This window comes from Oenanthe melanoleuca, chromosome 10 (genome assembly GCF_029582105.1).
Source record: "Oenanthe melanoleuca isolate GR-GAL-2019-014 chromosome 10, OMel1.0, whole genome shotgun sequence".
Taxonomy (NCBI): domain Eukaryota; kingdom Metazoa; phylum Chordata; class Aves; order Passeriformes; family Muscicapidae; genus Oenanthe; species Oenanthe melanoleuca.
In genome coordinates this window covers 18,488,586-18,505,676 of record NC_079344.1, presented here as the reverse complement: position 1 = coordinate 18,505,676, position 17,091 = coordinate 18,488,586, and the positions used below count along the sequence as shown (strand labels likewise).

Genomic DNA, 17,091 nt, shown 5'->3' with positions numbered 1-17,091 from the left:
ATTCAAAAAGAGCAAGGTGTGCATTTAGCATTTTCTGGACAAGTTTGCAAAAGCAATTGTGTTTATTTTTTGATTTTTGGTGTATGGAAGGCTAAATCATCAAGGCATTACATAAATAATATTTGTAATAATAACCTCTAAAAGTTAACCTCAGCTGAAAGCTCCACAAGTGAGTGCTGTCCCATTTTGTGATTATTTGAAATAGTCTGGAGGGTTAATGGCACGACAGGTTCAGTGTAGGAAAGTCCAAATAGCCACTTCTGTCTCCTGGAAAGAAATAAGCTGAGTATTCCAGACAAAGACAAAGCCTCACAGAACAGCTTGTGTGGAGTATGTTAGGGTTTTTTCATTCCTACATAAATAACTCTTGTAATGCTCTCAAAATGTTCTTCTTGACTAATGTTTTCCTTCCTCCCAGCTCTATTGAGCAGCTAGTTCTGCCTTGGTCTTTTCCCAGGATACCACCTCTTAATTATGCTCAGAGCAAATGGAATTCCTTTCAGGGTAGGTGCTGATGTGTCACCAGTAGAAGGTTAAAAATTTTGATTCAGAGCAAAACCACATACACTACATTTTTAGGTATCATAGTGATATAAATTCAAATCTCTTTTTCAATTTTAGTGATTGGGTTTTTTTTCTAACCATATTATTTTTATGTCAATTACTTGGGAATGACTACAGCTTTTGCCATAGTGATGGTGAGATCTGATGTTTTTTAAAAAGAATAAAGTCTAATAACTCCAGTCTGCCCAGGAATATTAAAACAAAAAAACAAAAAAATTATAAACTGAGTGGTGATGTTTCCAAATGAACACATATGCAGATTATTGGCTAAAACATGCTGAAGGAAGCTGAAGTGTTGCCTCTCATCATGCTAAACAAGTCACTGCTGCTGAAGAAGGGGCATTTGGTCCAGGGGCAGACCTGCTGCAGATGGTATGTTTGGTACAGAGATCCAAGGGTGCTTTTGAGATACAGAAACCTCCTCAGCAGCAGCAGCGTTGCCAGCTTGGCCAATGGGTGTGCAGTACTTGCAAATGAGTATTGAATTAAGACCTAGAGAAAGCCAGTGTATTGATAAAGCATTCAAGAGGTGTCAGAGAAATAAAAAACATCTTTCAGCAGGTACCTGAATTTATGGCAAGAAGAGGGGTATAAAAACCAAATAATTTCATTTTCTCTTTCCCAGAGTACTTGTACTTTTCTCCCAAGAACAACCCGATCCTGTTTGTGCTATTCAAGGCCCCAATGACTTTGCACTTTTCCACAGTTCCCTTTTTCCTTTTTTTTGCCTTTGGAACATTTTCAGGGGTAAGGATAGTTTAGACACATAGCAAGCACGAAAAGACCCCATATTTCTATGATACAGATAACTTTATTATATACAAATTATCACTATTAATTCTAGAGGAAATCCCTTCCTGTTCTTTGTGATTATAGCAAAGGCTGATGATCTTGGGTAAAACAGCAGAACAGGGTCCACCTTTCAGTGATGTGCTCTGTGAGAAACTGCTATGAAATGTTAGATAAGGGGTAAGAACAGAGCCTGTGCAATTAATCTTTATATTAAATATGAGTTTTACTGGAGCAGAACGCTGTGAGCACTGTGAGAGTGCTTTTGGAAGGCTGTTGCAGCAATTCCCTCTAAGAGGAGCAAAGGCAGTTGAGTTCCAGAGCTGAGCAGAGCCCTGGTGTGGGGTCTGGGCTGTGCTGAAGCTGCCTCCAGTCACAGCCACAGCAGCTGGAACAAACCAAGCCAGGTGTTCAGAGGCTGCAGCTTCTGTTTCCATGGGAACAGAGACTGGCTCCTCGCAGAAAAGGTGATTTCAACATATGACTGAGGACAATTTGCAAGCCCCTGACATTTCCTGCATGGAAATTCAGAGATCCGTTAGTATGGGATTGGAACATTGGGCACAGCTCAGCAGCTGAGTTGTGTCTGTTTTAGCCATGGATCTCCTCTGTCAGTGTTTCCTTGCTGCTGCTGTCCCCAGGCTCTGGGGCTCAGGTACACACCAGGGGCTGGGCTGCTGGAGTTTGGACATGGCTGCACTGCAGCAGTTGTTTGAAAGCAGTTCTGGAGGCTGGGAAGGACTGCACCAGTGCCTTCCAGTCTCCATTGGTATTTCCCAAACACCATTCCAAGGGACCACAATATACTTGAGGACTTCTGAAAATTGCAACTAGCTCAACTCTGGGATTATCTGATCAGCATTTCTTTATATTCTGCCTTAATTCTTTTCACAGACTCTCTCATCCTCTTGCTATGTAGAATAAAAGGTTTACTGTCTACTCGATCAGACTCCCCAAAATCAGAAACATTTCCTCTGAAGAATGTCTTGCTTGGCATCCTAGATGAACACAAAAATGTTTGTAGATGCTGTTTTCATATTTGGCCTACTGCCAAATCCAAATCTGCCACCCAAATCCCTGAGAAAAAGCTTTCCTCAAAGTAGTATATAGTTAAAAATTAAATGAAACTTCCATTCTAAAGAATGAAAAAATTTGAGGGCTTTAAAAACATTTTTTAAAATCAGACTTACCCTTATTTTTTACTACAGAATGGATTCAACTGGTATATTCTGCTGCAAAATAATTTAATTACTGGGGAAAAAAACCCTCTGGAAGTTGTTCTTGGCCTTATCAAACGGAACACCTGATTTTTAACCTCCAAGAGCAGTTGTGGAAGGAGATGCAGTGGCTGCCAGGAAACAGTTCCACTTAAGGCTCCTTGCTGACACTGCTGAATTTCTGAGTGAGCCTGTCAGGTTAGGCTAAAATCCCCTTTAAAAGAGGGAGAAAGGGCAGCTGAAAGGCCCTGCAGGTGTCCAGAGCATCCTGACAAGTCTCAGCCCCTTCCTTGCCCCCTGAAATGCTGCTTCTTGGCTCAAAAGGACTGACATCACTTGCAGGGGGATTGGAGGATGCTCAGGGGGTTTCAGCAGATGGCATCACAGCCTTCACAGCCTGGTGAGGTTCACTGATTGTTCTCCCTGCCTCAGCCCCACAGATTCAGCCTTTCTACCCTTCATAGAACTCTAGCCACCCACATCAAAATACTCACCCAATCCTGAGATAGAGCATTTCAGAGCTGGAGGCTGTTCCTATTTAGAGCAGAGGGGAATAGGGAATTGTGTCCCTCTTCTCAGGCCCTGCAAAGCCTGGCTACCCCTGCACGGCACAGCAACCTATGGACATAACCCAGCACCATTACAACCTGGGAGCAGGGACCCAAATCAACCCAAATCTGCTTCATCAGAGCCTGGGCTGGGACCCACACCAGCTGTTCTAATAACTCATCAAAGTACCCAAACTGGAGACCTGCTCTGGGCCGTTCTGAGAAACCCACCCAGAGATGAGAGAGCATCCCTGGGGTCTCTGTGCTACACCAGAGCTCCTGGGTGGGATGGATGCAGGCACAGAGCCCAGCCTGAGGTTCAGTCAAATAATTGACTTTGTGGCTGGAGGCCAAACTAAAAATAACAGGAAAGTAGCATATCGTTTCAGAGGGCTCAAATGCACTCAGTGCATTTTTATGAACCCCAACAGCAGCAAAGATGGTTCCAAAACACAGCTGTAACTTGGAAATAGTAACAGGAAACATTTAGGTTTGGAAGAACTGAGATGAAACACTCTAAAAAAAGACCTTTTTTTTTTTCCTTTTTTGCATACAGATCAAGTGTGACTAGTGCTCATGCCCTCAAAATACATTTTTCAAGGAATTTTCCCTTCTGGAAGAAAGCTTCACTCCTTTCTCCTCAACACTGTCTACAAGTGAATCCTCAGGTTTCTCCTTCTCCCAGTCTCATTGCAATGATGCTCTGACCCTCCAGACTTCATTTCCTCTCACAAAATCCCTGCACATTCCCTGTCTTCTTCAGACCATCAGGAAGGAACCTTGCAAATTATTTAAAGCACCAGCTCCAAACTACCCATGCAGTGAGTAGGGTAAGTGCAGCCCCAGCTGCTGCAGAGTTCTCTGAGCACAGCCCCGAGTCCTGCTGGAGCCCAGGGAAGTCGTAAGAGCTCCCCACTCGGGGATGATGTGCCTGGGGGGCAGAATTGCTGCTGTGGGACAGCAGGAAAACAGCAACACCCAGAGCAGTCAGTGGGTTGGAGATCAGTAAGTCCTGATGTGCTCATGGTGTGGACAGACAGCTCCTGCATAGACAACCATCACAGAACTGCTTTTCTTTTTTTTTCCCAACACCCCAAAAATGTCAGTGAGTGTTTAAAAACAGTTCTTTAAGAATGCTTGAAAAATCCTAAGGAGGTAAACAGAGGCAACCTCACCTGGAGGACAGGTGCTTTGGAGAGAGTTTCAGTGAAGCTTAGTAGTGTTACCCTGTGCTCACGTATTTGCAGCTGTGTTACAACAACTGGAGGAGCTGATTTGGGGAGCTGCCTGAAATACCTGGTGTCAGCGGGGTGCTGGGTGTGGTCTAGTGTTGCTGCTTCACTGGTCTGTGAGGCTTCACTAAGGTCCTGCTGCTAACAATCTCTTAGCTCTCTTCTTTTTCAAGACTTTGAATTTTACTTCTAAATTTCACATATCTTGCATATTCATATGAACATTTATATGAGGGCATGCAAATCAGGAGCATTCTCTACATCGACATCCAGGTATCTAAATGTGTGCAGACACCTGCACACTTCTCAGGGTTCTTAATTTACCCTGGGTCCTGAAAAGCCTTTTCAGCTGCAAAATGCAGCTTTGAGCTGAGCTTCCTGTGTGCAAAGGCATGGGCTCTGATAGCCTCAGAAGGTGCTGCAGAAATGGAGCACCTATGTTTCTTTTGCTTCTTTTCCTTTGCAAGACACAGCATTAGAGAACAGCTTATCTCTTTGTATTGTGTTGGTTTCCTTTGCACTGTAATTGTTTCTCTCTCCCCCTGCAGCTGATCATATCATATCACTGAACTTAATTTTTCCCCTCTTTTTTCCTGTCCGCTCAGATGCACCCAAGGCAAGGAGCAGCCTGACACCATTTGACATCTCCTTGCTTCCTCATTTCAATATTAACTGTTTACCAGAAGAGAAACAGGTTTGGGGTGCGGGTGCTGAGCACTTGCATGTCTCTGTGTGTGAGCAACAGCTCTTCTGCCCTCTGTCCCTCACAGCCACAGGTCATTTCTCTGAGCTGCCTGGGACAGCCTGTGCTATTGGCACCAGCCTGACTTCAGGAGGGACAGGTCTGTGGATGTGCTGCACTCTCTGCTTGGGCTGGGGTGCAGTGACAAGGCTCAGAGCTGTGCCTGCTGCTGCTCTCACCCCACAACGGACCTACTGAAGGATTCCTACCTCTGCACAGAGCAATAATCATGACCCAGCTGCAGTTTAAAGATGCTTTTTGGGTAAGTGAGTTTTTACTATGTATTTCCTGTATTCAATGTATCTGTATTTTAAAATCTTTTAAAATTCAGTTTGGTTCTAAATATAGTTTAAAACTAACTTAATGCTGTTCTATGTTCTAAATTTAGTTTAGTAAAAATCCAAATTTGTCTCCAAGCAAAAACATAGAGTTTGGGAGTGGTAGTGTTTAATCCTGGGCAGAAGGATGCAGTGTAAAGAATATATCCAGTCCCCATAAAGCCCCTGACATTCCCAGTTCCAGTGCTAGAGCCAGAAACCACTTTTAAAGGGACCATAGATTTGTCTGTCTCACAGTGCTCAGAACCTGCTTGCAGTGAGTGTCCTCAGCTCTACCAGTGGCTCCCAGAGTAGCTGAGCTGGTGCTAATCACAGGCTGAATTCCCTCCTGTTTGGTGAAGAGCAGAGCCAGCAGCTGCCAGCAAAATGCTCCTGCTCAGCTCCAGGCTCCCACCCTGCTGCCAGGAGCATTCCCAGGCATGCAGAGCTCAGGAACTGTGAGGCAGCACAGGTTAGAAAGGACCAGCAGAGACACTCCACAGCTAAGCCCAAACACTCCCAGCTGACCTAAAACCAGCAAATACTGAAATGAGGAGATCCACTCCATACTTGTTATTTGACTTTTGTTTGAAAATCCTTTGGGTCTCTTGTTTCCAAACTCTTTCCCTGCAGTTGCAAAGTAGAAGGACCTCAGTAATTTCTCTCACTTTGGTAATCTGAGGTATTCTTGCAATTGGAAAATGAAAGTTCTAAATCAAAATTCGAACAATGCAAAGTTGAGTAAACAGGATGTTATGTGGTTGCTTCTTTTCTGGGCAATCTTTTATCCAGCATTTAGGACTGACTTAGAGAAAGACATGAAGCCATATGAACTTTTCCTGCCATTGCCTGGCTCTTCCTTCTGCTTGTGCTTTCTTTCTCTCCACCCACACTTCAGGGTAAACCCTCTCTTGGTAGAAAACAGAAGGGCAGAGGCAAAAACACATTTCAGTGAACCATCATCCTCTGGGCACTTCCAGGAAGCCCTCCCCATCCCCACTGCAGTACTAGATTTGAACAGTTAAAGAGAACAAAAATAGAGTGAGGAAACACGAAAATCAGGGTTGGTGCTAGGACTAACTGTGCATGACCACACCTACGTGAGGTTCTCCTCGTTTGTGCACCACTGGCTGCAGTGCAGTGCCAGGCTGGCACACAGCTGGGGCCAGTGCTAGCCTGGGAGCTTCAGCCCTCCCATTGCTGAACTTCTTGGAAAACAAGGCACCTTTAGACTGACTGACTTTTAGAGCTGCTACATTTGGGAGAGTTACTTTTCAATGCCTCGGTATTTAGGAGAATAAATGAAGCTATGGGAGTAGTGTGAGGGTGATTAATGCCAGCTGATGATCTGGCCAGGCCGGTTCTTCATGGCTCTTCTTCCCTAAACTCCTCTCCTGTGCTTAGTCACGTTACCATGACTCAAATCCCTGCTTAGCTTTGAAGCTAACACCTTATTTAAAGGAAGGCACCTTTGGATTTCGTATTTTTTGGCTGGAGATGTGTTGTGCAGCTTGGTTAAGAGGGCAGGAATATATCTGGTTGCAGGACAGAAGCTTTAGCCATGCAATTAGTCTTTTAAAGTGAAAACTTACAGGATATTGCACAACACCCCACAAGTGTGCAGCTTGCCCCTCAGATCACAAGATCAGCAATTATTTTTGCATTCTTAAGGTTCTGCTGTGAGAAGAAAATGGGGTTTGCTTCAGCGAGCAATTATCTCCTGTATTTGGTGTGGACACTGAACAGGAACTGCCTTTCTGACTGACACCCAAAAGGTGTTTGCCCCGTGGTGGGTGCCTCAGCACAGAGCCCTGATCTCTGATCACTGCAGCCCCTCCCTGTGCTTCACCCTGGCCAGGTGTCCCTGAGCAGCACCTCCCTGCTCCACCTGCAGGAAACTTCTGGATGAGCAGGGGTTTCCTCAGGAACTACCTCAATGTCAAATATGTAAAGGAACCTAAAAGCAGGAGATCTCCCCCAACTAGCAGAGAAAGAGCAGTATTCATTCCTCCCCAGAGTTCTCCAGACTTCATAAGAACAGGATGTGCTGTCTTCCAGGAAAATGCAAATTGTTCCTCATAACAGGTTTAAGTTTTAACCTCTCTTTGCAAAATAAATTGTAGCAGTGGTAGTACTATTCTAGAACATCCACACTTCAATTTTATTTTCTTTGTAGCATGGCCTGAGCATGGCCTATTTTTTTAACTACAATGTTTATTTCTATATGCTCCACACACTCTGTAATGCTTTAAGGGACAGTTGCTCAAAGTCTGCACTAAAATGTGCTTCTTAACAGAAGTTTTCTGTCCTTTGATAATATTTTTTGGAGAATGTTAGGGAGATGAAAATTCAGATGGGTTTGCTAGCCAGCACAGGGCAGTTGCTGATGGATGGATGTTCTGCTGGACTGCTGTAGAAGCCTGACAGATGTTATCTGTCTTCTCTGCCATTATGTGAGACAGGAGGGGAAATTCCCACGTTAATGGGGAGTGGTGTGTGGCACCAGTTGAGTTCTGCGTTAACAGGGTTATGTTAACAGGCAGAGCAACAGTAATTTTTTTTTTTTGTTACCAGAACCACTATCCAAGAAAATCTTTCCCTCTCAGTCAGAGTGTTTTTCTGTGTTCTTGCACTCATTTTTGCTTTTCCTTTGCAATTCCTGTCATTGCCTTTTTCTTCTATTTAGTGTCCCTCCAACCTGCTGCTCAAAAGTGTAGCTGCAGCCCCTGAAATGCAGCAATTTCTGGCCAAGAGGTAGGAAGGTACCAGCACCACTTCCTGGCTTTGTCATACCCACCTGGGAACAGGGAATGAGGAAAATTTTCACAGGAGCTGGTTGGTTTTGGGGCAGGCTCCTAAGTGCCCAGAGTCAAGGGAGAGCAAATCTATTCCCTTGGACAGCTCTGAATCAAACTCAAGCAGCCAAGTCAATTCTGAAAATGTGTCATGGGCTCCTAAGGTACTTAGGATTTAAAAATAAACCCTTGAAGTGTGAAATGCTGGTTCCTTCTCAGCTGTGGGATGTGCTCGGGGCTGGTGAATTCTCAGAGCTCACTTTTAGAAGTGTGGGGGAGATGAAGGCCAGCAAATATGAAGCAGGCCTTGAACACGAGCTGGCAGGATTTGCTCCCCTGCCCTGCTGTGGGCTGGTCCTTCCCACATCCCTGGCTGTGGGACCCTGGCTGTGCTCAGACACTGCAGCAGTGGCAGCCATGGAAGTGCTCAGGAACAGGGACTGTTACAAAGATGCTTCATGTCTCTTGTTTGACTTCAGGCTGTGTTCAGCCTCAGGTTCAGTGCAAAGCTGACTTTGTGAGAGGCGAGCCTCTCAACTTCTGCCGTAGCTTTTTCACACAATGGTCTCTTATATATGCCAAAAAAGATGTCATTAGCTTCACAAATAATTTAGCTTCTAATGAGACTCTTCACTGTGGAACAAGAGCTCTGTGGTGATAAAAGTCACAGTAAAGCTATTTCCTAAACTTATTAGGCAACGTGCTGAAGAAATACAGCATCAATTGTTTTACTCAAAATAGGAAGTTTTTAAACCAGGAGCTACCCTGCTTTCCTGTAGAGGTTGAGCTTTGCAGGGCCCGTTGTTTTGCAGCAGGTCTGTGAGAAGGAAGTGAGACTGGGCAGGTTTGTTGGGAGGAACTGGAGCTGAGGAGGCTCCTAGCAGCCCAGCACCCCGAGGCTGAGCTTGGGAAGGCAAATCTTCCAGCCTGGCATCCCAGCTTGCAAGGGGCTCCCACCCAGTTTGATTTGAATGGCATGGCACCATCTGACCCTACTGACAAAAGGCAGATTAAGATAAATCTCCCTGCACAACAGCACACAGGTGAGCCCTGCTATCAGCCTGAGCTCCAGAGGCAGAGGTGTGGCCATGGTCCTGCATCTCCCTGAGCTCCAGAGGCAGAGCAATGGCCATGGTCCTGTCCTGCATCTCCCTGAGCTCCAGAGGCAGAGAAATGGCCATGGTCCTGTCCTGCATCTCCCTGAGCTCCAGAGATGTGGCCATGGTCCTGCATCTCCCTGAGCTCCAGAGGCAGAGCAATGGCCATGGTCCTGTCCTGCATCTCCCTGAGCTCCAGAGGCAGAGCAATGGCCATGGTCCTGTCCTGCATCTCCCTGAGCTCCAGAGATGTGGCCATGGTCCTGCATCTCCCCGAGCTCCAGAGGCAGAGCAATGGCCATGGTCCTGTCCTGCATCTCCCTGAGCTCCAGAGATGTGGCCATGGTCCTGCATCTCCCTGAGCTCCAGAGGCAGAGCAATGGCCATGGTCCTGCATCTCCCTGAGCTCCAGAGGAATGGCCATGGCCACAGCCCTGATCACATCCAGGCCAAGTCATCACTGCAGGACGTGCGTAGAAATGGGGAATAAAGGGGGAACCAGCTTGGAAAAGTTGAACTGGTTGCCCAGCTGATGTCTGTGTTTGTTGTGAGGTCAGCTTCATCTGCACAGAGAGGCTGCTCTACTCTTTTGTGAAATGTGATTTCTTCCTCTGTTCCCCCAGCTGCTCTGGGAAGGACACTTGGCTCACTGAGGCAATGAGAAGCACCTGGGGAGGGTGGAAGGGGGGCAATCACAAGAGTCGTTGAAATCAGAGGAAATCACAAGTAGAAAACCTCAGCAGTTATTGTGGCTATGGAAACACTGGTGCTTCACAAGTCACTTCTGAGCAGAGCTCAGCTAAAATGAAGCTCAGAGGAACTAATCCTAGATGAATGGATTTACAAAGAGTTCATTTTGGGTCAGTGACTGAAAGAATTATACAGTTAAATACACTTTATTACAATTTTCTGATGACCACGTTGCAGCTGAGGGGTTTGACTATTAAAATTGGTTGATCAGTGAAGTAAGTTATTGTGACAACTTTGTTACTCTTTTTACACAGCTGTATCCATCCTGCTCTGCAAAAGTTGGTTGGTTTTGCTTGGCTCAGAGAGGGGGAGAATTCTTATTTCTGCCCGTTTTAAGTGTGCCATGAGTCTGTATTTTAAATATGGAATAGGTGAGTCACGGACTCTTCACCCGCATGTACACAGCCACGTCTAACCAGCACCACTTAGAGTGTTTGTCACACACAGCTTGAAATGGAGCCTCACACAGAGATCAAAGAGGGAGTCCTGTGGCTTGCTAGAGCAGGGGTGCATTTTCTGAGGCACAGTCACAGACCAACTGAGGCTGGAAGGGGCCTCTGGACATGTCCAGGCAGCCCTCGCCCAGCCCAGGGCAGGCACAGCAGTGGGCTCAGAGTGCCTCCACAGATGGAGGCTCCACAGCATCTCTGGGCAAACTGATCCTGTGTCTCACCACCCTCTCAGCAAAATCCTTCCTGTGCTGAAGCAGGACTTCTTGGATTTCCACGGGCATTGCCTCCTGCCCTGTCCCGGGTGCCCCTGTGAAGCCCTTGGCTCCGTGTGCGCTGCTCCCTCCCGCAGGAATTGAAACACACCGAGCCCCTCTTGTGCAGTGCCAGCCCCCAGCCTCTCCTCCCACCACAGCTTCTCCAGGGTGGATCTCAGTGCCCCTACCCATCTCATTTCAGATGATTTTTTCCTGGCAGGACTGGGTGATTCACACACGTCCCTGTGCTGCCTCTCTTTCCAGTAACACTCATTGCATGCTTGTATGGAAGGCAAGTTGGGCTGCTTGGTTATATTTCAGCTCCTTTAGCTCAAGAAGATCTTTTCTGATTTCATTTTCCTGCCTTGCCACAGCAAGGTAGATTCCAGTGGGCAGATAGCACAGAAAACACTGGAGCTTCATCTCCAGTTTAATCTAGGTTTTGTAATAAAACTTTTCTCAGTAGCCACAGTTGAATAATGTACAAAGTTCACTGTGCTGTTCAGTAAGAGTTTGGGGACCTGAGGCTGGGATGAGGTGAGGGCTGGGGGAACAGCTCTGCATGGAGATCACTCAGCCTTGCTCAGGGGAGGCAAGGTGAAAGAAAAAACCCACATTGAAAATATGCGTCTGGACCCCAACAGCTTTTCAGTTCTCCAGAGAATTATTCCCTTTCTGCACCTGGAGTTTTGTACTTTAGTACTAAAAAAGAAAAAGTCACCGAACAAGACTAAGGAATTGAAAAGTTCCATAGCTCCTCATGCAACTTTATGAAAGGCAACAGTCTTGGGAATTAAGTGAAAAAGTACCAGCTCGGGCTAGCTTAGAGATACAACTCCTGTGGTTCCTTTCAGAGCAAATAAATAAATAATCACAAGCTTAATGTAAGAGATTTTCAAATCAAGAACCTATTTTGTGCTGCTTTCAATTTGTCCAGGCCTACTGTATTCATAATACGAAAGAAAAATAAAAAATAAAGGGTGGGGACAAAGACAAAAAGCAAATTAGGTGGTCAGCAGCCCTGAGGTCTCAGTCTCATCACTTCATGCTCCTTGCAGTGGGTTCTGTAATGACTGAAGGGTTATTAACAAGTCAGGACTGACAAACAGCCCTGGGGCCGCTGCTCAGTGGGATGGAAATCCCCAGGAGCACCCGGAGAAGGAAAGGAGGGCCCTGCCACTGAAAGACCCTGCATATTTGGTTAGGACTTGGGATTCTGACACAATCTTTTATGTGCAAAACTCATACTGGAAGTAGGGGTGCTGTTTTGGAAGATAAGGCTGGGCTTTGAAGAAGTTCACACCTGGTAAAGGCTTTCTGTGGAGAGGGAGAATTAAGATGCATTTGTCAACCAAAGAGGAGGAGACCAGGCTCATAAAGCCCTCTGTGGCTGTGGGAGCTCTGCAGGGGAAGGCACATTCTGGAACAGGAACTGGAGCTTTCCCTGCCCACGGCCACTGCCTGCAGCCTGCAGTCCAGGCACTCCTTCCCTCCTGCCACATAAAACAGCTGGAGCAAGAGGTTCAGATGAAATTCCCCTTCCCTGCACAGGCAGCACGTGGCAGCTGTGGCAGGGGGTGTCTCAATCAGATACTAGTGCAGTGTAAGAACCTTGCATCATGTTGAGTAATCGGATATGTTGAAAATGATTATTTAGGTGGCAAAGATCTCTTGTGAAATGGAATTGGGAACATTTAGCTATTAAAATAATTTTTACTAAGAACTGAAGGAAATCTCTAATTCATTTCCCTTGTACAGCAAGACTCTGGGGATATTTCCTGACACATAATTTTTTAATAAATTAATGTACTAACTAAGCAGGTCTGGTTCCAGGGGCTCTGTAAGACCTGGTGGACAGTTGTCTTTGTGCTTTAGCTAGTCAGGGCTGCTTCAGGTTGCTTCATTCACCGTGGTCTGGGACTGAGCCCACAGTGCTTGTAGAAGGACAGGAGCCCTCTTGTAACAGAGAAGGAAACTGGAAGTGGATGAACTAAAGAGGAATAGAAACAAAAGTAATCTCTAACCATTATTTTGTGTAAAACAGAAGTATCCTCTACTTGTAAGATTCTATTTCTCCTTATTTTTCTTCCAGTTTCTCTTGTGTAGCTAATGTTACTCAGTGGGAGACTGAAGGAACAGCTGATTTCATCATTGACATGTTTATATGTCATGTTTCAGAAGGACCATGGCAACTGTGCTGTGCCTTCTGAAAGACAGGTGCAAATCCTCACTTCTGGCCTTTCTGCTGGCTCCCAAGGAGAAGCCACTTTAATTTATGGATTTAGCTGTTGTCTGAAGTCATATGGAGAAAATACAAAGGGATGCTGCCACCTCAAACCTATATGTGGGTCATGAAGCCACAGCAAGCTCCATTAAAAACTGGTGAGGGATTCTGCTGCCTGCTGTCCCATTGGTGTTCCAGAATTATTTTCTATATGGATTTCCTGAATGGATTCCTAGTTTTTGGTCATGCTTTTTGTTGTGATGCATATCTGTCTGCTGGCTCCTTTCTCCTCCTGCTAGCACAGGAGCATTGGTGCTCTGAACTGCACTCAGAAAAATATTTAATCAAATTCTTAAGAAGACAACATAAAACAGAGATAATAAGCACAGAGTCCTTTTTTAAGACCAGAACTGAGATTTTGCAAGGCTGTTCTCTGCGTGCCATGAGTCTGCCAGCCAGCAAACCACGTGTAAAAGTGAGGCAGGCTTTGGTGCAGCCATCACTTTGGAGCTGTGCAAATCAGGGCATGATTAAAACATGTAGAGAGCCAAACAGTGCTGTGACTGTAAGAATGTCTAATACATAGCACATGAGCAGACCAGGATGCCAGTGAGGAGGGTGAGGGCTCAGGAAGCTGAGGAGCAAATTCCTCTGTCAGCAGAACTCTGAATCAACCATTTCCTTCTCAGAGAAAACCTGCAGGGGCAAGAGCAAAAGACCACTGGGGAGCTCCTGTTCTGCTCAGTGTCATTTGCAGTGCTATTGTGGAGTTTGTGAATCTCAATTTCAGTTTTCTGCTGCAGGTTTGAAGCCTGGTGAGAATCTCTCTATAGGGCAGTGGGAGAGGCAGTCAGGCAGCCCAGCAATTGGAATGCTGCAGAGGCAGTGCTTTTTCCCTTCTGATTTTTGAAGGTCCCACTCAAGGTTCACCTCTATTTATGCTATTGCCTGGCCATAAATACCATTTGCTGCCCATGAAAGGCCCTGCATGTCAGGTTTAGGCAACAGGCTGCAGCAAAACTGCAAACTAAGCCTCCTGTGGAAAATGCCCAAGTCAGCTCCTGGAATTAACACCAAAATGTCCCTACCTACATCCTGAGCACACCTTTATGTTTCTGATACATGAACAGTGAATTTAGGAGAAGTGACAGAAATCTCATACAGCTAGCTTCAGCCCTCCCACTCTTCCTTGCTTTTTCTGCTTATGTGGCGAAAACGCCAATACTATAAAAAAAAAAAAAAAAAAAAAAAAGAAAAAAAAAAAAAAAAGACTTTTTAAGCTCATATAAATTCTGTAGTCAATCTTGGAAAGCACAACAACCACCACATTCCCATCCATTCCAACTGATTTCAGCCAGCAGGAAAAAGGAGCTCTTACACAGTACAGCATGAGCAAATGCTTTTAAACCCACTAAGCAGTTAATTGTGACATGAACACGTGCAGGAAAGGACTCATATCACACCCAGCACTGCTCAGTGGAGAACACTTTGGTCAGAGGTTTCTGATGTGACACTGCTCTGTTCTGGGCATGGTGACCTTCCCCCACGTGTGTGCTCAGCTCAGAATGGGGCTGCTGAGCTGGCAACCAGGCAGTGGAGGGGCCAGGCTGAAAAGTTGGGGTTGGTTTTGAAAAAGGGCTCTCTCATGTGCCCCTGTGGTGGAGCAGAGCTGGGACAGCAGCCGTGGAACAGGAAGCAGCAGCAAAGCAGCTCTTGTCCCAGCAGGGCCACACCAGGCACCCCTGAGAGCTGGGGGGATTTCAGCACACACAGAGCACTGGTGCTCACTGCTGGCCTGGTTATTCCAGGAGAGTGTCAGCAGTGCAGAAAGACAGCAGTACACTTCCAAAAGCGCTTTATATCAGGGATGTATTTCAGAAACACCAGGAAATTTTAAAGTGTACCAGGGGAAAAGCCACGAACATAAAGGAAGTGATTGAATTACAGTGAAAGGCATGGCATGACAGGAAATACCCAGTCCAATGTACCTGGAGATTCTAAATCATGATAGGTCTGGTTGCTGCTCATCTACACAAATGAAGGCCTTGGCAGAGTACTTGACAAGGAGACTTGCAGATCAAGGGAACAAGAATTGGAACACTTGGGGCCAGTATCCAGTGGGATGATGCAAGAATACAATTAATTGATTTAAGTCAGTCAGAACAACTTACTTTCAGTCCAGGACTGAGATATCATGTGTGATACCACTGTGGATAGAAAGGATTTCTTTCTGACAGTTGAAAAAGATATTGTCAAAATGATGCTTGTTCAAAACTTCATTGTGCCCTGTTCTCTCTCAACTTCTTCCTCACACCAGTAGTTATTTCCTTTTTAACTCTGGAAAAGTGAATTTTCAGTTTTTATTTTACTAAAACTGTTGTAAGCATACCTAAACAAGATATGAATGCAAAAGAGGTTTGATTTAGAGAAAAATTCTAAAGATACCCATAATAGATTCAGTTTCAATTATTTTTCTCTTTGAAAATCCGTATTAATAGTTTATTTGGATCAGGTAGCAGCATTTAGCATTTTCAGCCCAAAACTGTGTGAGAACACTTCTGATACAAGCTTTAGAAAAATATTAGGAATCAAGACATTGAATTGACTTTTCTAACTAAGTACTTTCAAACTTAAGAGAAAGTGTGGGGGTTTTAAAATATTTTTTTTTAATATATATATTAGCAGATAATACATTTCAAATAATTCCTGAAAGAGGGTAGATGAGGCTGAAGGAGCCCCTGGGAGCTCTGCTGTGGCTGACAGTGCTCATGCCAGGCCCCCTGAGAGGTGCAGAGCAGGTACCACGTGTGGATTTTGGTGGTGTGTTCATCACCACGACAGCTCAGCACTGTCCTGCTGGGTACTGAGCAATGCATCCAGTGTCTGCTGTGGAGTTTTTCCTTTTCCTGCCCTTGCTCCTCATCAGGGTGGTGCCACTGCCCTGCTGTGCCCTGAGGTTGCTGTCCCTGTTCCCAGCTGGACCTGGTTCCTTACAGAAAGCAGGTGAGCAGGCACTGCAGCTGGAGATGCTGGGATGAGCCTGTCCTGCTGAGAGGCAGAGCAGCAGCTGCAGAGCCCTGCAGCTCCAGGGCCCTGCAGCAAGCCCAGCTGCAGCTCTGGCACTCCCCAGACAGGACACACAGCTTCAGCAGCAGAGGCTGCCCTGGGGGAGATGCTAAGGTGCTGCCAAGCCAGCTAATCCTGCAGGAGCAGGGAGAGCTCCAAGCTGTGCTGTGTAAACTGCCTCTGAACAAAGTCCTGGATGGGCAAGCATGGTTAGAAATGCCCCAAGGAGAGCAGGCACAGCAGAAAAACCCAGAGCTGCCATGGCACAGCCACAATGACCTGCTGGGCTCACGTCACTGTGAGCATCACCAGCTGGATGTGCAGGGTGCACCGTGGAGTCAGTGCTTTGTACAGGAGTTTGCATGGCTTTGCTTCAGTCCAGTCCATTGGAAAAGTGATTTACTGAAAGCTGATCAGTAATGAGCACAGCATTTTAGTCTTTCCTCTTTGATACCATTGCAACAGTAGCCTTGCCACTTCAAAATGTCAACTCTTGTAGTTCAAAAGGCCTCACAGCTCCCTCTGGGCAGCCAGGTGCACGAGGCTCACAGGAATATGTTCTGGAATGAGGCTGATTCTCAGTGAGCTGTTAAAGGCACAAGGTTACTCAGCATGGTGCCACCAGAAGGTAAGAAGAAATTATGTGATCCCCCAGCAATCCTGGTACTTTCTGCCCTCTGGGCAGGGAACTCCTAGTCTTCCTTTGCACTTCATTACCAAAGCAAAATCCTGGGATCCTCTCCCTTAAGGCTGCAAGAGCCAGCTCAGAGCCAGCTCTGAATAATCTCTCCCACAATTAACTCCTGATATTTGCCTGGGTGGTTACCCATGGAGAAACCCCTACCAGGAGGGACAGGCCAGAGTCCCAGGCACAGATCTCACAGAAAAGTGCTGATGGCAGGGAGCAGCATTGATAATCCTCAGAGGGAAAAAGAAACGGAAAGAACAGGTATCCCAGTGTGCTCACTGTTATCACCTCTGCTTGCAGCTTCCATGCTTCCTTTCAAGTGTTCTGGAAAAGCTGTTCTGCTTCAACTAGAGTAC

At 45.9% G+C, this 17,091-nt stretch overlaps 1 protein-coding gene across 2 annotated transcripts in view; it reads left to right on the top strand.

Moving 5' to 3' along the window:
• The first annotated feature begins 4,497 nt into the window (after window positions 1–4,497).
• PSTPIP1 (proline-serine-threonine phosphatase interacting protein 1) overlaps window positions 4,498–17,091 on the top strand; it is a 47,998-nt gene continuing 35,404 nt past the window's right edge. Inside the window, exons 1-2 of one of the 2 annotated variants that reach the window (XM_056499980.1) lie at window positions 4,498–4,623; window positions 5,121–5,354. In XM_056499980.1, coding sequence (XP_056355955.1) covers window positions 5,322–5,354 — 33 coding nt within the window. In that variant the 5' untranslated portion in view covers window positions 4,498–4,623; window positions 5,121–5,321. Of the gene's footprint in view, window positions 4,624–4,662; window positions 5,355–17,091 lie in introns of those variants that run through there. The other variant, XM_056499979.1, reaches the window with a different exon arrangement.